This window comes from Bombus huntii, chromosome 12 (genome assembly GCF_024542735.1).
Source record: "Bombus huntii isolate Logan2020A chromosome 12, iyBomHunt1.1, whole genome shotgun sequence".
Lineage (NCBI taxonomy): Eukaryota > Metazoa > Arthropoda > Insecta > Hymenoptera > Apidae > Bombus > Bombus huntii.
Window position 1 is genome coordinate 5,211,955 of NC_066249.1, and position 22,409 is coordinate 5,234,363.

The 22,409-nt window shown below is 36.1% G+C and overlaps 3 protein-coding genes and 1 long non-coding RNA gene across 17 annotated transcripts; 2 read left to right on the top strand and 2 right to left on the bottom strand.

Annotated features, from left to right (window-relative positions):
• Nucleotides 1-40: 40 nt before the first annotated feature.
• On the bottom strand, nucleotides 41-5,083 carry LOC126871716 (delta(14)-sterol reductase LBR). Of its 4 annotated transcripts, XM_050630834.1 has the most exons (10): nucleotides 3,321-3,481; nucleotides 2,901-3,057; nucleotides 2,597-2,783; nucleotides 2,380-2,514; nucleotides 2,231-2,301; nucleotides 1,793-2,156; nucleotides 1,415-1,713; nucleotides 1,084-1,337; nucleotides 884-1,008; nucleotides 41-799 (listed from the first exon to the last, which is right to left on the bottom strand). In XM_050630834.1, the coding sequence occupies exons 2-10, from the start codon at nucleotides 3,048-3,050 to the stop codon at nucleotides 516-518; spliced, it is 1,869 nt and encodes a 622-aa protein (XP_050486791.1). In that variant the 5' UTR covers nucleotides 3,051-3,057; nucleotides 3,321-3,481; the 3' UTR covers nucleotides 41-515. The 4 variants fall into 4 exon arrangements, with proteins under 4 accessions (XP_050486791.1, XP_050486790.1, XP_050486789.1 ...); XM_050630833.1 differs by lacking the exon at nucleotides 3,321-3,481 and adding an exon at nucleotides 4,936-5,083 and having other exon boundaries at nucleotides 2,231-2,514; XM_050630832.1 differs by having other exon boundaries at nucleotides 2,231-2,514.
• Nucleotides 3,771-7,349, top strand: LOC126871747 (heat shock factor 2-binding protein-like). Of its 2 annotated transcripts, none has more exons than XM_050630932.1 (7): nucleotides 3,771-3,945; nucleotides 4,077-4,235; nucleotides 4,399-4,585; nucleotides 4,660-4,778; nucleotides 4,915-5,019; nucleotides 5,084-5,349; nucleotides 5,417-7,349. In XM_050630932.1, the coding sequence occupies exons 2-7, from the start codon at nucleotides 4,179-4,181 to the stop codon at nucleotides 5,736-5,738; spliced, it is 1,056 nt and encodes a 351-aa protein (XP_050486889.1). In that variant the 5' UTR covers nucleotides 3,771-3,945; nucleotides 4,077-4,178; the 3' UTR covers nucleotides 5,739-7,349. The 2 variants fall into 2 exon arrangements, with proteins under 2 accessions (XP_050486889.1, XP_050486890.1); XM_050630933.1 differs by having other exon boundaries at nucleotides 3,772-3,828.
• LOC126871699 (monocarboxylate transporter 3) lies at nucleotides 7,192-22,184 on the top strand. Of its 10 annotated transcripts, none has more exons than XM_050630785.1 (12): nucleotides 7,192-7,954; nucleotides 8,051-8,164; nucleotides 16,731-17,031; nucleotides 17,111-17,254; nucleotides 17,333-17,538; nucleotides 17,617-17,845; nucleotides 17,934-18,394; nucleotides 18,481-18,709; nucleotides 18,779-18,954; nucleotides 19,036-19,258; nucleotides 19,336-19,583; nucleotides 19,659-22,184. In XM_050630785.1, exons 2-12 carry the CDS (start codon nucleotides 8,072-8,074, stop codon nucleotides 19,806-19,808), a joined length of 2,460 nt encoding a protein of 819 aa, XP_050486742.1. In that variant the 5' UTR covers nucleotides 7,192-7,954; nucleotides 8,051-8,071; the 3' UTR covers nucleotides 19,809-22,184. The 10 variants fall into 10 exon arrangements, with proteins under 10 accessions (XP_050486742.1, XP_050486741.1, XP_050486740.1 ...); XM_050630784.1 differs by having other exon boundaries at nucleotides 7,193-7,954; nucleotides 8,031-8,164; XM_050630786.1 differs by lacking the exons at nucleotides 7,192-7,954; nucleotides 8,051-8,164 and adding exons at nucleotides 14,455-15,115; nucleotides 15,329-15,537 and having other exon boundaries at nucleotides 17,952-18,394.
• On the bottom strand, nucleotides 13,370-14,357 carry LOC126871774 (uncharacterized). The gene is made up of 3 exons (XR_007691731.1): nucleotides 14,212-14,357; nucleotides 13,839-14,114; nucleotides 13,370-13,765 (listed from the first exon to the last, which is right to left on the bottom strand). It is a non-coding gene; the product is annotated as an uncharacterized LOC126871774 (long non-coding RNA).
• Nucleotides 22,185-22,409: the final 225 nt, after the last annotated feature.

Sequence of the window (22,409 nt, forward strand, 5' to 3'; positions counted from 1 at the left end):
CAATTAAAAACAAATATTCCTTATATAATTTTAACGCAGCTATTAGAAAATTATTTATTTGTCAATTGTACATTTCTGTATAAAAAGTATAAAAATTCTTACTTCAATTTGTTCATTATATCATGTTTTGTCTTTACATCATATAATTGTCTTTATAATAGAAATATACTTTATATTACATATATTTATATCAACAATGTCTCTTAATTATGTATAAAATGTACTGTTTTGATAATCACACTTTGTTCATTGCTTTAAAGAATTAAAGAAATGACATGCTTAAATTTAGTGCTTAATGTTATACAATCATTTCTTTTGGTTTTATATTCCACAGATTTGAACCCTATTTGTTGTTTCACGTGTGTGTTGTGTGAGTATATGAACTCTACATAACGATTCTAATACGACTAAAATATTCTATAAAATAATGAGCATTGCAGTTTTTAAAGGTACAATTTTATAACATATTTTGGTATCTAAAGGTAGCTTTGCTAATATTCTCTACATATTATATTCTAAAATATACGATATAAAATCATGTACTTAACACGTGACGTGTATTGTTCCCAAGCTAAACCATAACGCATTTTACAACGTTCATTATCTCTTCTTGCTCTATATATCAACAGTCCTGTACATATAATTGCATAATAATAAGGCAAAATATTATGTGCCAAACTTATACACGATATCGACCACCACATTATTATATCACCTAAATAATTCGGATGTCTTACATGACCCCATAATCCAGATACTATAAGCTTCTTACCACGGGTGGTTGGTATGGTTTCTAAGTCTACAAAATAAATGTACAAATAATATGAAAAATTAATTTTGTAATGTTAATATTGATTTAAATGTAAGATGATTTTGTATTTACGCATTAATGATGGAGATAAAGGATTTCTTCTGAACTCATTCTTTTGTAAATTGCTTATTCTATATAGCAAATATCCAATTATAAATGCAAGTATAGGAAAGACAAACAGATAAGTGAATTGTGTTCTAAAATTGAAGAAACATGTTTCAATAAAATTTCAGTGACATGATGTACTGTTATTTTTTATTCTTAGTACTTACTTGTGATATAACATGTACTTTGTTGTAAAAGCCAATAAAAATGGGTACATCATATAACCGGTACATAACATGTAACCAGTTCCTTCATACATTATTTCAAAAGTTGTTAGTATTGCAGATTCAAAGAAGAGTGCGTCCATCGCATAAATTATTTGCAGTAAAGTTCCTAACATAACACCTATGTTAAGATGTTCTAAACTATATGTTTCCGTTTCTTCAATTGTTTTTATCACAATGGACAAATTTATGAGAATCTGTAATTCGAATAAAATCGTGCATATCTTATAATATACATTTCTACAGATGAAGAAACTCTTTGAATGATTATTACTATTGTTATCATGGAAGTCCGAAAAAGATTTATTTTGATATCCACAGGACCAATTCGTGGATTTATTTCCCTCCCTTGCCAAAAATTATATATCATACTGTTAGTAGATCCATGTATGTTTAGATTAGCTACAGGAGCTTTGCCACCCTTTACAAATAATAATAATGATAAAATCGTTCCAAGAATCCAACCGCTAATTGAAAATTGTACAGAATTTTGTATAACGAGATCAGTGACTTCTAGTTCTTTATATATACACGCAGCAAATATGATTACTGATAAAAGGCTGCATAAAAAACCTAAAAGAAGTATGCAAAATAATTATTTCATTCATATAATTTTTCTTTAAAATGAGTAATTTAAATATTGAATAGCCACCATTTAGACGATACTGTAATCTTCCAATTCTATTTTGTGGTCCATCAATTTTTCGTCCAATCGGTATAGTCGAAAAAATTATTACAAATAAAAAGAGACCTAAATATGCAGTAAAAATTCTAAGATCTACGTATAACGTTACGTCTGTTAGTATCTTAGGATATCCAAGTATACATTCATCTTTTATACACATTAATTGCGGTAGTATCATTATCACGGGTGATAAAACTATAAGAAGAAGGGTTCCAAACCATCCTCCCCATTCTTGTGGCTCACTAACCATGCTGATTTCTTTCTTTCGTTTTTCTATTACTTGTGGATTTATATCTACATCTTTTTCATAATTTATAGTTTTTAATAGATCCTAAAGTCAAACATTAATAAATGTACATAGAATATTTATCATAATATACAATAATCAATACACAAAAATCTTACTTGATCTCTTTGTACTGAATGCCCCCTTTCCTTCACATCAACACTAAAATCATGCATTTGACTCTTCCTTTCTATGGGAAGTGAGACAGCTCGATTAATATTTCTCGTTAATAAAACCATTTTATGATCTGATTCAGGTTTTAGCGTACCAGATAACAATCTCATTGATCTACGCGTCACTGTTCCTAGTTCTTTCAATCGCGATTGAAGAGGCATTGATTCAATAGAATGTTCGTCATCATTTATATTCTTTTTACTGTCAGTATTGCCATTATCCTGCATATCTATATATTTTATGCAGGAAAATGTCAATTCATTTAATAATATTGTTAAAAAATAGCAGATTATTTGTAACAATATATTTACCCCTAGGTATTTCTATTCGTGGTAGAGAAATTTTTGCAAATTTTTGAGTCCTTGTAGATTGTCTATTTATAGATGGAGATCTTCCGGGTGAACGTCTGCGTGGAGATTTTCTGAGTGATGAATATCTAGTGGGACTTTTTCTACTTTTACTACTAGCTCTAGTTGTACTTCTTGATGGCCTATTCATCTAAAATTTTGAAGAAATTATACAGAAAGAAAAAAAAGTAGTAAAAGAGAAAAAGAGGTAGAGAAAATTTAAATATTTAAAATATATAAAGTAGCTTAAATTTAACAAAACAGGTACCTTAATATCAGTTGAATGAACATACTGTTCAATGCCTGTTTCAAATTGTACTTTATACCGTTCACCTCTCATACTTAATATTTTACCTTTGTGGTATCTATCAGTACTTGGATGTTTTACAAGTACTTCTTCTCCTTCTGAAAACTTCATATTGTGTCTAAAAATTAATAATGATCTATAAAACATCGTTACGTTATATAATAGTTAAACGCATTAAATATGTTGTTTAACTTTTAATTTTACATAGCATAACTGTTTCTACAAAAAAGGAAAAGATGCAAACATTGTACTATTGTTCATATTACACAGTAAATGAAATTTTGTTCGCAGTTTTTGAGATCAAAAACTGTCGTATAATAACAATTCATGAATTAAGTTCTAATATATAAAGATGTTAATCAGTACAGTTTTACAACTTACATGCAGTTTTACTCAGATTACAGCAATATGTTCTAATGAGATTCGAGTTAGATTAAAAATAAGAGAACTCCTAATCGTAAGGTTATAATTAACGCTTTTTTTTTGCATCATAACACGAAGACGCACACACGCTATAGCGTTCCGAGATGCATAAAATGCAGGCCACGCGAGGCTAAATATATGCTTACATCCGTTGCGTCAGTTACCTTATGATGCCCTTACAATGAAGATAAGATTTAAGCGTATTTCATACGAGAAGCAATATTAATATAACACTAATGTATCGAACGAAAAATAAAATTCAAACTCAAACTCGATTTCTATTCTAAAACAGAGATGTCTTTAAATTAAATTCAAATATCAATTTCAGAACTTTAAAAAACAGAATCTTCACTTTTATTTTATTAGCAATATAATTTTTTTCATCAAATATATCGCTTCCTTGAGTACGCTCATGTACAAAACTTATTTTGGCTAGACTGAAATTGTTGACTGAAATTAGTAATATGTAATATTACATTTTTTATCCCTTTTTTATTTGAAGAAATTATAATCAAAGAAATAAAGTTTTAATCTTTTTTGTCGTTTGTGAGAAAGAGGCATTACAATCGAAAATAATTTATAAGTAACGGAAGAATTATCTGTTATAAAATACATATACGCGTTAACTATATCTGAACTTATTATATGTTTTAAATTGTACCGCGCTGATGTTTGAATTTTCCCACTTTCTGTAACGATTTATGTTTCATGCAGGTTACGACAGTTGTCAACATGCTGAAAGTATTTTCATTGATATCAATCCGTTAAACATACATGAGAATTACTTGCATCAACACAAAATTCAGTTAAACAATCATGGACAAGGATGATGAAGAAAGACAAACAAATTTAGAAGATGAAAAACAATTTTTGGTAAATTCACATTGGTTTCATATTTCTTTGATGTTTAAAGAGCGATTAACATGGGTCCTTTTATATCTATGTTGAGATTTTTAGAATATGAAAGCCTGTTAAAAGGAATTGATACTAAAGGAACTGTGCATCCACGTAATATAAGCATATTAAAATTTTTCAGATTTCTGTGGAGGATACTCTAAAGACCGTCAAAAGAAGCATCCATAAGTTTGTAACAGACGTCCCTCAAGCACTTGTTAATTCTGGATTAGATATAGATTTAAAGAAACTAAATATAGAAGATGGTCAAAATATTCAGGATCTTATTTCCTCATTTCCAAAATCATTCACTGATCAAATAAATAAGGGTACACATACTGTTTGTTTTTTATTCAAAAGAAAACAATAACGTCTCACTTTTTAATGATTTCGTTGTTCATAGAAGAGAAAGAGAAAATTTCAGCCATAGAACTAAAGTGTGAACAATTGCACAGTCAACTCCAACAGCAAGTGGACAGAAACAGAAAGGCACAGGAAGAAATAGAATACTTAAGAGAACAAGTGATTCGGCTATAATTTAATTTATAAAACATTCATTAGCATTCATTATGTTAATAGATATGTTTATTATCTCTCTCTCTCTCTCTCTCTCTCTCTCTCTCTCTCTCTCTCTCTCTCTCTCTCTCTCTCTCTATAGATATTGAATCAAAGTACATACTGTGCAACTTTGGGAGCAGTTTTAGGCAATTTAACATGGCGTGCATCTCGCCTCCCAGAAATTGTCGACGTTTGGCTTTCTGGGGTAAATATTGTTAATTCCGGTATTCAACGGACAGTACAGTTTCGCGTTAATTGGTTCATTATAGTTTCAGCACATGATCGGCGAATTTTTATCGATAACAGACGGAAGTTTCGTCGCTTTTATAAACACTTATCGAAATGCTTTCCCCCCCACATGCAACGTCGAATATCAGTTTATAATTGGCTTGTTAGGCATTGTATCAAATATATCTGCAACACCCGAAGGACGTGAATTTTTAATGACTGATCCGAATGGTAGAGCTTTTGTACAAAAAATGATGAAACTCATGCCCACTTTGCCACTTTCGCAAGGTTCCTTATCACTAAAGAGGTAATTTTGCGAATACCGGCAAATTAACAATTCATTTGTACTTTTAATCATGCCGTGTCTCTTATAGATTAATGCTGATGACATTTTATAATGTCAGTATGAATAAAACCGGGCTGCAGTATCTTTTCGAGTCACGAATAAGCGACGTGTTAAATTGTTATTTGAGGAACAATTCGCTACCAGATGAGACACAGTTCCTCTGTCTGCGCGTGTTGCATTCGATGACATATGGTTTAACGAATCCCAAATACATTCAAGACTTAATCACCACCCTACCGATCAGCAAAATAGAAGATATCGCTATTTCGAACAAAAATGAAATGAGTACAGTCGCGAAACAAGTGATAAAACAGTTGCGAGATTCACAGAAATTTATTCGTATGAATTGAGCGCGTGACTATCAGGATTTTCTTCTCCATTCGATAAGCTCAAGTTGAAATTTGTTAATAACAAAGGAATTTTTGTTTATGTAACTAATCTTTTAGATTAATGGGAATTAAAAGATTCTATTTTACAATTGCGTTGCTATCAAACAACAGAATATATCTTTAGAACGTGTTCGTGACTAGTTTGAGAACTGTCGAATATCGATCTGCCTTATACAGCTACAAAATAAAAGCAATTGTGCGGAATAACATACGGAATAATACAAAACCGATTATGCACACGGTTGAATAGTAAAACGTAATCGGGCGCACAAGTATTTTCTGATTAATTAAAATAATTATACAAGTAGTTTTTAATAGAATAGACACGACGTTTATTTACTTTATGGACTTACATCTCGAAAAAACGGTGATTAAACGCAAAGTAAGTAGTTTTTCTTAAATTAAAGATTTCATTGAAAATATTAGAGTTAAGCTTATTTAATGCAAATAATTGGTACATAATTGGTAAACATGCTATTCTAAATTTCACTGAGCATCCACAGCCAACTCCGAAAGTTGCAATAAAACTACAGTTATCTGATTTCCAAGAGACAAACTTTGAACGCTTTGAACTCGTAAATGTACTTCTGTTCCAATAAATCAAATAATTACACGAACGCTTTAATTGTAACTATAGAATCGTTTAAAAGTAGGTAAGTATGTACCTACAACTTTCTACCAACCATGTAGGATCAATATATGACAAGATCGATACATATAGTAAGGTGTGGATCGCGTTATATGTTTGTATATAAATTAGTCTAAATATCAAAATAAAAATCCGATTTTACTAAGAAGCAGAAAATAAACTATCTTCGTCGTTAACCTTGCTACATCCTTCGAGTTCAACCGATTTCTTTTATATTTTCATAAACAAATTTCTTGAATCCGACGAGTATATGAATGGATCTTTGAAAATAACCGCGATTCTTTGTTTCTATTTTATACTAAAGAGAAAAATTGGAAAACTGTTGTATGGAATTAACTGTCACAGAACGAAATGTTGATGTGAGTTATGATTCGCGATAAGGAAAACCTCGTTCATTCATTCCCGTGAGAAATAAAAAAAAAACGCGGCACGAACAGAAATAGTAACCCGAAAAAATCTGTATGTTTCATTATCCCGCATGAAGAGATAGACAAAATTGGAAAAGAATAGGAAAAAGGAGGACAGAGGTAGGACGAAAGGGCTAGATATAAGTGCATGCGATACCGACCAACTGTCGCGTCGATAATCGAGCTGCGCAAGCTCGTGAGGAAAGACCACGTGGGGGCGTGCGCGACAGGAGATCGCGCATGCGTGTTACGTATAGGTCCGGCGCGTTCGCGGCCGCGGTATGAAGGGCAGCGGGGGGGTACGCGTCGCGACGTCCAGCGTCGCGTAAACGGGAGATCACGGCAGGCAGGCAGGCAGGACCTAGGAAAGGCGACGGCCGGGCGGTCGTTTTATTGATCCCGGGGCGCCGCGGCGCTACCCACCCGCGGCGGGATCGTCTGCGAGAAAATTCTCTCCAACAGAATTTTTACGTTCTCTATCATCTAGCTGTACCGTGAATATACTTACGCGAACGACAGCGAGGACGGTGACAGAGTGGTTGTTAATTTTTTCTCGCAATTTTACACTGGAACGCGAACGATTGAACGAAACGGATCGGGGGAGGCGGTACGTAGTAAGTTCCTGGAAGGTGGATCGAAATTCCGTGGACTAGGTCGTGCGCGGGGTGTATGCTACGTCCTCGTCGTCGTCGTCCTCGTCTTCGTCATCGTTGAGGGTTCGAACTGATCTGGAATTGGTGCTATTGGTGGCGATCGTGTCGTGGTTTCGCCTAATTGGTCGTAACGAGGAACACCGGAAAAAGAAACGATCGGTGACGTATGACCGTCGTTTAACCGCACTCCGAAGAAATAACCTATTATCCTTCGACGACCGTTCCCTTCGACAAGAGCAAGATCCGTTTCTCTTCTCTTCAGAGTATAATTGTGCGTTAGAACACCGATGGACTGAGGGCAAGAGAAACTCAGAGGGAGGAAGAAGAAAAAGAAGGTCGCGGTGATCGTCCGGAAGAAGCTGTCACCGAGCAGCTACGACTTCCAGGATTGTTCATGCAACACCAATGGAGAGCTCATAATTCGAAAGGGGGCGCACCGGACCGCCCGAAGGAGGTGTCATCCGGCTGGTAATAGCTCTGATCTCGTTCCTCGTACACGGGGACACGGGATCGCGAAGCTGTGATTGTTTCAATTTCGTTGAAGATAGTGACAACTAACTTTAGGGTGGGCGCCGCGGCGCCGAGATGGGCCCCGCCAGCAGCCGCGAACAGATCGGGGAGCAGATCGGTGACGATGATGGCCTGCAGATCAAGGCGAAGCCTATGGCCAATAACGTCGTAAGTCTCTTTCATCTTCTTATCTATCGTCCTTCTTTTCACGTGCTTGTTTCCTAATTTGTTAGTCTTTATGTCATGATTCAACCCATATCCGTATAGTAAGGCAGTGGAAAAATCATCGTAGAAAAAGCTCGAAGGAACCGAAGCGGTGTTTAAAACACGTGAAATGGGTGAGCCGAACGCTACGATTTGCTACTCTATTTTCGTCATAAAACAGAGACGTATTCGCGCATCTGCGCTAGAACTCCTTTCGTGACGAAACACACGGAACTGTTTAATTTAGAAAATAACCTCCGCTTGATCGTAACGAATTCCACGAAAATTTTGCGGTAAAAGAGATTTAAACCTTTCCGCTGATCTTTTATCCTTCTATTATCCTTCTATTATAGCGTTATTCGCATAGTTAAATCGCACTGATATTACATCGTTTTGATAGTCTGTAATATCGTGGCCACTATATGGGAGATGTTCATCTAACCATGATATCTTGAGCATATTTGGAATATCGGGGCGTACACATAGCCAGGATTTTATACATATCGATAGATCAGTAGCAGCAGCAGCGCGTTCTGTATTCGTATCGCGAGATGTGTGCAAATCTAGTAGCGGAAGGAAGATGGTTGGTTTCGAGTGCAACAAAGAGGATGAGAAAAGGATAAGCGTATGGAGGAATAAATTGTAGAAACAAAGAGAGAGCATCCGACAAATCGAGTGATAGTATACACGGAGAACAGTTGACAAACAAAATGGAGTGAGATGGATATTTCATAGAGTGGGGAATCGGACAGACTTGACGACTGCGATGCGATAAGTCAGCCGGTGGTTGAGCAGCGCGCATTTTCATATCGCTTGTTTCCCATACCGCAGCTGGACGCTGTCCACTCAGGTGGCGCAAGACCTGCCATCTCTCTTTCCCTTTCTCTTTCTCACTCGCTTTCTCATTCACGACGGGGGTGTATTCATCTTCATTTAAATAGGACATTGCTGCCAGCATCTCGTGATGTCGCCTAAGAATAAGGTATGTAAGATTGATTCGTCTTTTAACGAAATGATTGTCTGCAAAAATGTTCGTTTTATCGTCTTCGTTATTTGTATCGTATTTTGTCAATCGTAATTGTAGACGTCGCCTTATTGTCGTTAAAATTTCACATCGAGATAAACAGATATATCTAATCGAAGTTCGATTATGCTTACGATGCATCGATGGCGTTCGGTGTAAACGGTAATCGTAACTTTCTTGTCCTTGAATCGAACCTACCGAATTTCAATGTAAACGGTATACCATGATATGCCAGCACGTGGCCTAACTTAGGGAAGGTCGAAGCAATACTAATCGATTGTTTTGTTGGTTTAACGCGAAATTCAATTTAAATAAATAGCGGAACAGCGGCGACAGACGGTGGTGAACGTGTTCTCTTCCTCGCGTGTATACAAATCGTTAATTGGCAAGTCTCACGGGGTGTTAGATTTTCGATAAATATCGTTGATCGTGATTACCACGGATTATGGCGGATTTAAATTCAAGTGACGAAATATACGACCCGATCGAGTTAATCACGATACACATAAGTGAAAGTGTTCACTTCTACCTATCTAAGACACCGGTAATACACATTTACAAATGGCCCATCGATATATTGCCGGTAACATTACAGAGACAGATTTCGCGTACGAGATTCTACGTTTGGGTGTAGTCTGTGGATGTTATTACTTTTTTTGCAGACATAGACCATATCACGTGCCAGTTTACAATGGATTGGTGTCGAGCCATGGATTAAGATGTATTTTATTACGTGCGAACATCTTATCTTTTGAGTGTTTGTTGAATTCGTTATCGTACTGTATCGATGTCGAGTATTTCCCTTATCCTTGGGCTATTCGGCCCAAGAGCGTTAGGTCGTAAGTAGGAAAACGTGTCCATGAATCTGATTGCTTCTATCGAAGGCCCTCTTGTTTAAATGAACATACTCCGACTCACGAATATATTTCAACACATACTACTAAAATCTTTTACGAATATAATACGTATATTATTATATGACAAAACATTTTGAAACTTCATTAGCATTATCATAAGTCATGACTAAATATACATATATACAAGTTATAAGATATTTATTCTGAACGTACACATCACAGAGGTTACGAAAATATTTGAATAGTTGATTATTTAATGAAGCCATTTTCAACAGTATTCATATTGTACCAAATACAATATCTTGCCGTATGCTATGTCTCATCTCATTGTCGATGAAGTTTCAAAACCTCTTGTATAACACGTATAATATATTCATAAATGTTCTCTATGATAAGCGAGTAAATACTTTCGTGAGTCACTGTAATCGACGCGAATAAATTGCTCTCAATAATTGATAAACGAATTTCTCACACTTGGGCTTTATTATTAATTTGCTAAGAGTGATTAAAAAGATCGATGAACATGATCGTGACAGTTAATTTTCGTAATCATAGACGGAAGAAATAGGCGATTAACAATTGCGATTACAAACAGCAGCTAATTTCCCTATTTCCCTCGAGTCGATTAAGTACGATTAGGTTGGATTGCATCGTTTGTAATATCAATGATATCGACGTCTCTTCGAATTCGTAAAAACTGCTGTTCAGCAGTTCTACAACGCTCTAATCTTTTCAATAAATTTTCCGAACAGCTTATCGCGACATAATAAATACGCGCGGATAAAAGGAGAAAAAATATCAATCCGGTGAGGTTATGATAATTTAAAGCGTATACTCTTGTCAGACGATGTGATTCATTCAGCAAAGGGAACATGCTCTTCCTTTCTCGATTATTATGTTCATGCGTTTATCGCGACGCCTGGTATCTCGCGGTCCTAAGCAAACTGAGACAACGAAGAAGGGGCTAGCATCGTCGTAAACAATGGCCTGTTGCAAATCGAGAAAATATCATGATGTAGCTCTCATTTATGGTTTCTGAGTCATTTTAAGCTACTGCTGCCGTTAACATTTCCGAGAAGACGAGGACCAGATGTTCTCACGATTATTTTAAATCATTGATGTTATCTGCGTTTCTGCACGTTTCGTGACGCCTTCGAAAGCTTTATAGTTGGAAGTTCGAAAGAAAGATGCGCGATCGTTGTTGTTCAAATCGATTGATTCGTAATTATTTCGAGCTCAACCTTATTTTAGGTTGAAACAAAGAAATTACGATAGTACTCGTCGGCTGACAAATCATTCGTATAATACATATTTTGTTTCAGTAAATAAAATTCTTTCATCGCTATTATTTCGTCAAATACTACGAATTGACTGTATTTTATAAAACGGTATCGTGCCGTTGCTTCTGCCTGCTAATTTTTCAGCGGAGATCAGAAGCAGATGGTGTTTTCATGTATCGTGCCTTCAACACTAATTGTCGTTGGTTATTATCTAATTAATTCATAAATGTACTCGTGCGTAGAGACGAGCACACAGAACACCCAGTGGAATGTAGCATGTTGCAGCAGTAACTCTCGCGTGATCGACGTTATATACCAGTGGTACCATTCTCCTTCCATCTACCTATCCCTTTTATCGGTGCTGATTCTTCGAGTGTTTCCACCACTGTTATACATCGACTCGAGATCATCTTCAGAATGTTTACTTAGTGCCCTCCTGCCTCATCGCCCCGCCTCCTTTCGCCAGCTCTCTCATTTGTGTTCGCTGTAATTCGATTGTTTGGTGATTTTCGTGGAGACGGCCATCGTTAAATGGCAATCGATTAATCGAGATTTCATGTACATTGTCGATAATCTTGATAACACGACATATGATATATATATATATTGGTAACCTCCTTTGCGTGCAAGATTAATTTCATGCAGTGTAAGCATCAACTTAGATTATTAGTGCGCGCGTCACGCTACGATATGATGGTCACTTTACGATGTACGATGTTTCCCGTATGGCTACAGTAGTGCCTCGCTAACTGGCCACGGGTTGGGACCTTATCTGTCCAGTTATTGAGGGAGGTATATTTTTACAAAATCTCGAGTATCTCTCTTCCTTGTTGAGTGCGAGATATTTTCGAACAGATGTTTGGAACAAAGAAAAGATAGAATTCGAGAGAATCAGACTGTTTAAGTAATTTTTCACATAGTGTACTACTTTAAATAAAATTCCAAAGACCTTGGTAATACTTCCTTGTAAACCAAATAAACTCTTACACATTTAGTTTAATAATATAAATAAGGAGTGTACACACACGCACACGCACACGCGCGCACGCACGCTCACACGCACATACACACACACACACAATTTACAATTTGAAAATTGCTGATTCATTAATATTACTAATTAATATTATTAGTTTGTAAATTATTGTGCAAGAGAGTCCAGAGAGTCGCACTACGAAATCAGTTCGAAGAATTGGCCAGGGATAACAATGGCCAGCAAAATTCTGACCAGTTAACGCGACACTACTGTATTCAGCCGCTCGACCATGAACATGATTTCTCGAAGCCACCAGATAATAACACCGCATCGGGAACTGTCACTTTCTTCCTAAAGTACGAGATCGTTGCCAGCAAATATTTGTTTAGTGAGGTAACGTCTCGAAACAACTAACTCTAAAAATTGCATAAACCTCGGGTGACAAGGTAGGCTTGTCCCTCTACCCCTGATATTGAAAAAGCTACTACAGCGCGTGGCTTACAAGATTAAATACGGACTAATGGCTAGCGTGGAACAATATGTCGAAACATTAAACGTAAGTTCAAAAGCTGCTGCTGTAGTTGCACGTTAGAGGAAATAACATGTCGATCTCTCCATTATTATGCCAAATGTGAATCATCCGCGCAGAGCTGAGTGACATTGAGCTGCAACGTGTTGGTTAGTCGGAGTTGCAATTCCTCCAATAATGCATCAAGTAGCCCTTGATACAAACATTGCCTCGTTGGACGGATATGAACAACGAAAAGGTTTTTGGCCTCGCGTGGAGCGCAGTGTCACAGAGCTGCTTATTTTTGTGCTCCTTTGTCGACCAAGCATATCTCGACTTTGTGAATGGAATGCAATACTTACAAAGATGCGTGGTTAGAGCAATTTCTTAGCTAGAAAAAATTTTAAATTTGTTTCAGTTCAATTTGAAATGTTTTATACTACAAATATTTTGAATGTCCTTTTTTTACGACAATTCTACGAAAAATTGTTATAGGCATAAAAATAAATGAAACAATAGATTCGTACTGTTTACATCATGATCACAGCTTCTTAATGCTTTATAGCTTTCATTTATGTAACACTTTCGTTAGGATACAAATCATCTTATATCAAATACACTTGACCATGCTATAGCTATATGGAAACGGCCGTTGAAATTTTTAAACCGATTCTCTGCCATTTTATTGTCTGTTTTTTCTTTGTCCTCTTCAAATATAACATCTTTCCTTAATTCTATATCGTTTAAGATTGCATCAACTGCTCGTACGGTTATTTGCAACATGGAGAAAAACAAGGAGAAAGTTTATAATTTAGTATGTAATTTGGTCGTTTTAAATACTATAACCGTTCTCGTATTGATTTTTTCTCCTTTAGGCGGATTTTGTATCGAACCGTTGCGCCTTGTATAAAGCGTATTTCCTATAGTGCAGAATATGTAAATTAGGTATTTTGCTTTAATTAAAACAAATCGCGATAGGTGAAAACTGCGTACGTGTGAAAATTCAAGGCTTCTTTTAGAATCATGAACGATGCAAATTCGAGTGTCGTCTGGTTGTCGCGCCACGTAATTGTGAGATAGGGAGGGGACGCGTGTGAGACGCTTCGCATTTATAGGTTAACTTTTCGCGCACAACCGATCAGTACCGCTTACCGCTTCAACGAGAGGTCCGTGTTCTTTCGTTGCCGTAAGCAGCTCTTTTGTCCGGCGGGTACTTAAATTTTCAACGGAGACTTGTGCTGTTTAGTCATTGGTGCATCGCGATTTCGCCTAGAACAGAACAGTGGTAAACAGAACAGTGCATTTGCACTGCACGCGTGTTCGTAATCGCCAAATCGACGATCGAGTGGTCGTATTATTGACACACCATTGCATGCTGTTCCGTCGCATTCAGCATTACATATTTTTACACTACACCAAAGATCATTTGTCAAAGCCATTCACGATGACAGAAAAAAGAATGTTGTACGCGTAGAGAACAAAGTTACTTTGTTCGTGGACGTTGGAGGAAGAAAGGCTATAACTACGGTGTTTGTATATAAATAGATTCATCGTAGTGCGTAGTGATACGCAATAGTTATACGTCCAATAGTAGAAACCAGTCGTTTCTGCCGGCAAAATTGTCATGACAATTTGCGCGTGCCGTATTTACGAGGTATACAGTGTCATTTGGTTCGCGTGCATCCGATGTCTCGTGGCTAGAGCTTGTTGATGATCTGAGCTTGGCTGAGACGCGTCACCTCGCGCGTATATACGTTGTGTACAGTTGTCGTGCGCTGCAACGAGGGACAAGATAGAACGTGAACTCTCAATCTTTGCAAAAAAGTGTACTTTTTTAAGGGGCCGTTGCGCACTCTTTTTCCCGTTGAATAACCGTCAATCCGTTAATTGGTCTAAGGCGTGCGATATGGCAGTACAATAGAGAGTTGACACGGGAGCGCGTGAGTGTGAAAGACATGGCAGCGGATTTTGACGAGTGATACTGATACTACTACTCCTGTTATTCGCTAACAGGGGGAGTGTGTTAAAGTCGCGCGTAAGAAACGCAGCGTGGTAAAACCTTGCCACGGGATAAAGTCACGGGAAAGAAAGAACATACAACGCGCAGCTGCGCGCACTTCTACGAAAATAGAACTTTGCATAAGTGTGCAGAGGCCAACGGCGAAACGAGTGAAGTGTGACATTAAAGCGATCGTAGAATGTCGCGCGTGTCGCTCAACAAGTCGCAGTACAGCCAATACGGCTCGCGTCGCGTGCGAAAGATCAGTACGGTACGTTTCGAAGATTTGTCTCTATTTGGTAAAGCGCGTGCTACCACGTTTACGCGCCTCTTGCGTGATTCGATCTCTTCATTCTTGGGTGATCTGATTTGCCTCGAGTTTCGAGGCACTCTCGTTTCGTTTCGTTTCGTTTCGTTTCGTTTCGTTTCGTTTCGTTCCGTTTTACATCGTTTCTCGTCGTAATTGCTTCGTTTGTTTGTCCAGTTTGGTTCGGGGACGACACGTGACTTAGCCTTGACAATCAACATAAATTACACTTTCGCACAGAAGGTTCTGACGAACACGAACCGAGTACGGCTGGCACACCATACACGCATATGTATACGTTGTCAGCACAGCCATGTACCTACTGCATGGCTGTGTGCACGATTTGCACCCGTTGCGAATGTGACACCGACCGCCACGAAAACAAGGTCGAAAACAATGATCTCGTCGAGCTTCGTTTGCCTTGACGTTAGGTGGCGCACACTTTGCCAATTCTAATGACAGTGGATCAGCTGATTGGGTTGACCTTCCATTCCGCTAAGCTAAGTCACTATTAAGCCTATCGATATGCGTGTCCTATGCTCTAGCGCTGTATTTAAATTCGTTTAATAATTTTAACATACTCGAGGTCATTGTACGGAACTATTTCGATCCTTCGACATTTCTATAAAAAAATTCCTTACAAATATTTCTTCTTATAACGTTGCTGCGATTCTCGAATTCTTATATTCCAATCTCACTCATGTTGAAGGACTTAAAATATCTTGAAGAAGGTGTTTTAAAAATACCATTGACGACTTTTTTATATTTTTCTCGAGGTGAAGAAACGGTAGAAGGTCACGATTGAGTCGAAAATGACTCGAAGAATACAGCAGAATTAAGGAAGCATGAAATTACACTCATTTATGTGATCTGTATTATCTTCTTCTCTAGTATTCTTAAAATTTCCTTATTTTAAGGAATTTTCGTTAAACACGATCGTTTTATCGCGTGATCAATATCGCTTCCTCTTTATTAGATTCAAAGGAAATGCTATTTTACCTTGGATAAACGTAGCCTTAGGGAATGGTTAAGTCACAGTAGCCATATCTATGCTTACGTTTGCGTTATGAGATCATCTTATAATACGGCCGCGCGTTCTCACATTACGCTCCAAAAGATATCTTCCGCAGTAGCGTGCTTTTCGATTTATTTCATTTCATTCTCATAATTTCATTTTATTTTCAACGGAGGAAAGTAATTTACACTCGTAAAACTGATGTCATAAAATCGTAGTTGAATCTGTATGATTTTCTGAAATCTATAAGTATTCTTATTTAACAATCTGTTAATCAGGCATGTATAGAAATATCTATAATCTGCCTATGTATTTATGCATTGGCATGAAATGAAGCTTTTCTTGCAGTATTCAAGGTGAACTGCCACTACTTTACTCAAGGCAAACACAAATATCAATGTTACAATGTAACAAGATTTAAAAACAAACATTCATTCAAATTTTCTAAGAAGGGTGAATTACTTTGTTGGAATAATGTTTGGGAAAATGTAGAAAAATAAGAAAATGTTAACTCTTTATGTATATCAGTTACAAATTTATCAATGTTGTTGTACCATTTTACAGACGGACAGTGAATATTCTGTAGAAGAGCATACAAGATTAACTGCCACTGATGGAGCTAGTGATGAAGCATCTCCAGAAGATGAAGGGGGTTCACTGTGCGAATACCACGATATACCACCTCCACCTGATGGTGGATATGGATGGGTGGTGGTATTTGCGTCATTCATGTGTAACATGATAGTAGACGGTATTGCTTATACATTTGGCGTTTTTCTGGGAGAATTTGTTACATATTTTGGAGAAGGAAAAGGAAAAACTGCATGGGTTGGCTCGTTGTTATCTGGCATGTACCTCAGTGCTGGTAAATTTCTTTATTATAAATATCATCTTTCTTTCAAGCGTAATAATGTCTTGGTTAAAAAGATTCAATCTATTTTTAGGACCTGTTGTCAGTGCTTTAACAAATAAGTATGGATGTAGGGCAGTATGTATGGCAGGAAGTTTTTTAGGTGCAGCAGCATTTGTACTTTCAACATTTTCAACCAGTGTAAATATGCTTATGATGACTTATGGTGTTATGGGAGGTGCGTATAATATTTTGGATTATAATCTGATTTACTTATTTACATTTCGATTATGCTATAATAATTATGCTGTTTCAGGAGTTGGATTTGGTCTAATATATTTACCAGCAGTAGTTTGCGTAGGTTATTATTTTGAAACTAAACGATCTCTAGCTACAGGCATTGCTGTATGTGGTTCAGGATTTGGCACATTTGCATTTCCACCTCTTGTAACAATGTTACTAGAAGCATATAATTGGAAAGGAGCAAATTTAATTCTGGCTGGTCTTATTTTAAATTGTGCTGTAAGTGTAGCTATTAGATTTCTAAGACATTTGGGAACATAGATCGTATATTTGATAACAACAACAGGAAAATTATAGGTTTTTGGTGCGATGATGAGGCCATTAGAATATCCAAAAGCTTCTTCTGTTAAACCATTATTACAAAGAATGGCGGAAGAAAAAAGATTTCAAATGGAACGTGGAAGTATCGGAGGTTCTTATTTTATGGTACAACTGCCTGATGGATCTATGGAGAAAAGAATGAAAATGCCTATTAACATTGATCCTGGTGTTCATTCCAGTTTCAATTTAGACCAATTAGTGCCTGGTAAGAAAATCTGTCTTAAAATTAACTATATTGATGATCGAACATCACCGTATTTTACGATGTACTTTATTTATTTGTAATATTAAAGGAACTCCTTTAACACCAGTTCCAACGGTGCCAACCCTGCCCACTATATCGGAGGTGAAAGTACAAGAACACTCTTCCAGTGGAGCAACTAGTAATAGTGGCAGTATGGACTTAAAGAGTATTTCCACTAAATCAAAAAGCAGAAAAAATATCGATGATACCAAAGATACAAAAGATATGTCAGAAAAGTCTGAAAGCGAATTCAAACCGATAATTCCTAGAAATGCTTCTCAACCTGCTTTTACAACTCACGTACAAGGTTTACCTAAAAATGGCTCTGTACCCTTTTTCGATCGAATCCGTAAAACTAGCACTAGCGAGAGATATAAACCAAGTCTTAGTGCGATTAAGAACTCTAGAACAACGTTGAATTCTAATGGCGATATTAGAAAGAGTTTGCACTTAAGACTTTCGACGAGCAGCGTTATGGGTTCTCGGAATAATAATGCAGAAATAGATGTAGTAAGTGTTTTAGCATGAGTTTCGAAAAATATACTTAATTACAAAAAAAGACTGTTAAGTTATACCATAAATGATACGTTTTACAGGATGGAGAAAGTATTACTTTTACTACCAGCAAATCTAGTATACCAAAAGAGAAACCACAAATTATTCGACCACTATCGCGGAAGGATATATTTTACAGTGGCAGCGTGGTTAATTTACCAGAATATCAGAGTCAAAAATCACTTGCAAATTATCGTCAAAGCGTTCTTTCACTATCAAAATCCGTACGTGGAGATGTTAAAGATACCGACATTGAAAAGGCGCCTCAACGTGAGTAATTCAAAAAAATACAAACATAACTATTCATAAACATTTATTAAAACATAGTAAATGTTACAGAACCTCTATGTCCCTGTTTGGTATTACCTGAATCGTTTAAAGAAGCTTTGTCAACGATGATGGATCTATCTTTACTAAAGGATCCAGTGTTTCTTTTAATTGGTATCAGCAATGTATTTGGAATGGCTGGATTATACGTTCCGTTTGTATATCTATTAGACGCTGCGGTCTTAGATGTAAGTTAAAGATTGTAGGATATTCTTTTCACTACATATTGTTTGTTGTATGATCAGTTTTTCAATGTTAATTGTTTTTAGAATATCGACAAGACTCTTGCGTCATATTTGGTATCTATAATTGGAATTACTAATACTCTGGGCCGTGTAGCTTGTGGATATATCGCGGATTTTCCACAAGTAGATTCACTGTTGTTGAACAACATCTGCTTAATTATATCGACAGTTGCTGTAGCTGCGATACCGTTCTGCCATTCTTATCCTGCTTATATCATTATGAGCATTCTTTTCGGTATAGCTATATGTAAGTATTGAAATTAATAAATGTTATTATGGATCTCATTGTTTGCTTCGATATTATATGTTTGTGTAATATTTCAGCTGGATACATTTCTTTGACGTCGATTATTTTGGTAGATCTCTTAGGGCTAGACAAATTGACCAATGCATTTGGTCTTTTAATCTTATTTAGAGGAGCTGCAGCTATTATTGGTTCACCTTTGGCGGGTGCCGTTTATGACGCAACACAAAGCTACAGTATCCCATTCTTTATGGCAGGATTTTTCTTCCTTATAAGCACGGTTACTAGTTTCATGGCGCCAGCTATGAAACGGTGCACAACGCCGCAGGTAGATATATAGTAACAAGTAATAAACATTATTTAGAGTACTGTAAATTAACGAGTAAGAATAATTCTATTACAGACTCAGCCTGTGATATTAGATACATTGACTCCAATTGATGAAGATATCGAAGAAGAGAACGAAGAAGATATTCCTGAAATAGTAGAAACTGCACCATCTCCACAAGAACCACCCGAGAAGGAAATTAAACAAATAGAGTCTGTTTTATAAAGTCTGGTCCACATAAGGAGAGAGAAATAGCCTTCATCTCCGAGCCACACTGTGATAGGGCTGTTACTTCTAAAAGGTCTGAAAAAGGTACTTCTTCGTTATACATTCTAATGGATAAAGCACAAATTAATGAGTACAACCTGATGGTATTTTTGACGTACTTAGAATTTTTGCAATTATATACCTAATTTTTTTTATGAAACTAATATATAAATATAAATATAAATATAAATCTTACACACTTACACGTGCGAGCGCGTGTAAACATACACACGCACACACACACAAACAAACAAACAAACAAATACGTGTAACAATGTAAAAAATGCCATCAGGTGGAAAACTTCATTTGCCTATGTCAATAGTAGATAATAGATAGAAGAATTTATTAACTTAATCAGTATAGAATGATCAGTATAAAAAATAATGAAAAAGTGAAAAAAATGCTTTTGCACTTGCATATCGAAGTAATGTTGAAAGAATATTAATCTTCGTCGTAAGTGATAAATATTATGATTTAGAATAAGAATGGTCAATCTCAATATTTTGCGACTGGCTCTCTCCTTTAGGCTTGTTTATCTTCATTATAGTACTTCTTAAGGATACTTAGCCGCGTTCTACTTTTTGAGCGACGTTTTACTTGTCGAACACAACGAAAGAAACGTTTGTTATACTATGTCGACTTATCGTGTTATTTACGTTAGCGCGTATCGCATTTGACTTTTAAGGTTGCACACGTGGACAATTCACGCAATGATTGACCATTCTTAATCGAGAATACCCCACCTACGAGTTGTTACTTAAATCTATTTTTGGTCACGATCCAAAGATATGTATAATTCCAATTAAATTACATTCAGAGAAATATTTTTCTTGCATACACAACAAATGTATATACATATTATAAGTGAAGAAACTGTGGATTAGGCGACATACAGATAGATTCGCTATTGCGAAAAGAATTGTAAATAATTATATAGGCAATTGTAAAATAGTGTATAACGAATTTCGAAACTAGACAAATAGAAAATGATTTCTGTTTCGGGACCTCATTACCGTATGTCCCTGTATTAATATATTGATTATATGAACAAATAACACGTTAGGTAGAGATTAATTAAATATATTAATGATATTCAGCTAGAATGTTTATTTTACTTAATGTATAAAAGGACATAAGTCGTCTGATGCATCTAGTTTGTGTAAATTAATAGTTTTTTTTAGTTGACCGAGAATCTACTGTCGGGAAGAAACGTGACACGTTAGTTGCATATTAATTAACACAAACTAATTCTCGACTAATACACGTGCTGTTCGATTCTCGTCCCCGTGAGTCTCGGCAGCTGTAGTTTGTCGTGTCGCTTACACACGTAAGTAACTAATTAAATATTGATTATCGAGAGTAGAGAGAATGTTATTCAATTACATAAATATAATACTTTTTATTCACAAACGCATACACGCCTATGATCAGTATAAATATATAAATTTATGTATGCCCATGTAAATTTATATATTTATATACACATAATGAACGACAAAAGAAGATAATTGTAAATCTTGTTAAACGGCATACAACAAATGTTATACTTGTATGTACATTGTATATACGGTGATTATTGGTAAGCGGCTACGGTGATTAATTATCGATACGTATGCATAAGACTCGGAAGATTTAAAAAAGATAGGAAGAAAGAACCGTTATTATGGATAAAAAGCAAAAGGAAGAGAAATATACCAACAGTGCTATTATCATCACTGCTACTGCTATCACTATTACCATTATTATTACTACTACTATTACTACTATTATTATACTATATTAATTAGTACAACTATCGCGACACTTATTTTTATTCTCACGATTGTCGTACAGGAGACCGTGTTTTTGTGATTTGAATTGGAATATAATGTATACATGTTATTCAGTCGAAAAGGTATATGTGTGCACGCGTGTCGCCGCGGCAAAAGTGCTACCAGTTACACTTACACACATATAGAGTATATATAATATCGACGCGCGTGTTCATGTGACATTTCGCATGCGCATGTTTCGTATGTATGTATGTTAGTAAGAACAGGCGGGATTCTAGTAGAGATACGCAAAGTATGTGTGTGTCGTGTGTGCATAATAGATGCATATATATATATATATACATATACATGATACGTGTATACATGTGTATATATATATACATATATAAACGAACGTTTCAACACACATGCGCACGACTTAATCCTGTGCATATGTTAAAAAAGGAAAACAATAAAAGAAAAAAAAAAGTGAAGTATATATGCTATGGTACAAAGAAGGACAAATGTATTAGGCGACGTTTATTGAAATTGAAGAGGAATTATGAATTTTTATTACTGAAATATTGCGTTGACTTGTTTATTTATTAATAATACGTACATATTTTCCCATAGTTCCCACGAACGATACTCGCGCTCAAGTACGAGTATCCGCGTATCCCCGCTCGCTTTTTTAAATCGTACGTTGTTTTCGTTCGCAGACTATTCTCCGTGCGTTTTCACGTTATTTTTCTTGCCGCATGTAAATCACGAATACGCAGTAAATTACTAGCAATAAAATATTGTAAT

Bases quoted from the DNA above. Each gene is read 5' to 3' on its own strand.
- LOC126871716 (XM_050630833.1), bottom strand. From the start codon at position 3,050: ATGAAGTTTTCAGAAGGAGAAGAAGTACTTGTAAAACATCCAAGTACT. The intron at 2,515-2,596 runs GTAAATATATTG...TAAAATATATAG, and splicing joins ACGAATAGAAATACCTAGGG to ATATGCAGGATAATGGCAAT. The intron at 1,009-1,083 runs GTAAGTACTAAG...CTTCAATTTTAG, and splicing joins AAGTACATGTTATATCACAA to AACACAATTCACTTATCTGT.
- LOC126871747 (XM_050630932.1), top strand. From the start codon at position 4,179: ATGGACAAGGATGATGAAGAAAGACAAACAAATTTAGAAGATGAAAAA. The intron at 4,236-4,398 runs GTAAATTCACAT...AAAATTTTTCAG, and splicing joins AAGATGAAAAACAATTTTTG to ATTTCTGTGGAGGATACTCT. The intron at 4,779-4,914 runs GTGATTCGGCTA...CTCTCTCTATAG, and splicing joins TAGAATACTTAAGAGAACAA to ATATTGAATCAAAGTACATA.
- LOC126871699 (XM_050630782.1), top strand. From the start codon at position 15,442: ATGTATACGTTGTCAGCACAGCCATGTACCTACTGCATGGCTGTGTGC. The intron at 15,538-16,730 runs GTCGAAAACAAT...ACCATTTTACAG, and splicing joins CCGACCGCCACGAAAACAAG to ACGGACAGTGAATATTCTGT. The intron at 17,032-17,110 runs GTAAATTTCTTT...ATCTATTTTTAG, and splicing joins TGGCATGTACCTCAGTGCTG to GACCTGTTGTCAGTGCTTTA.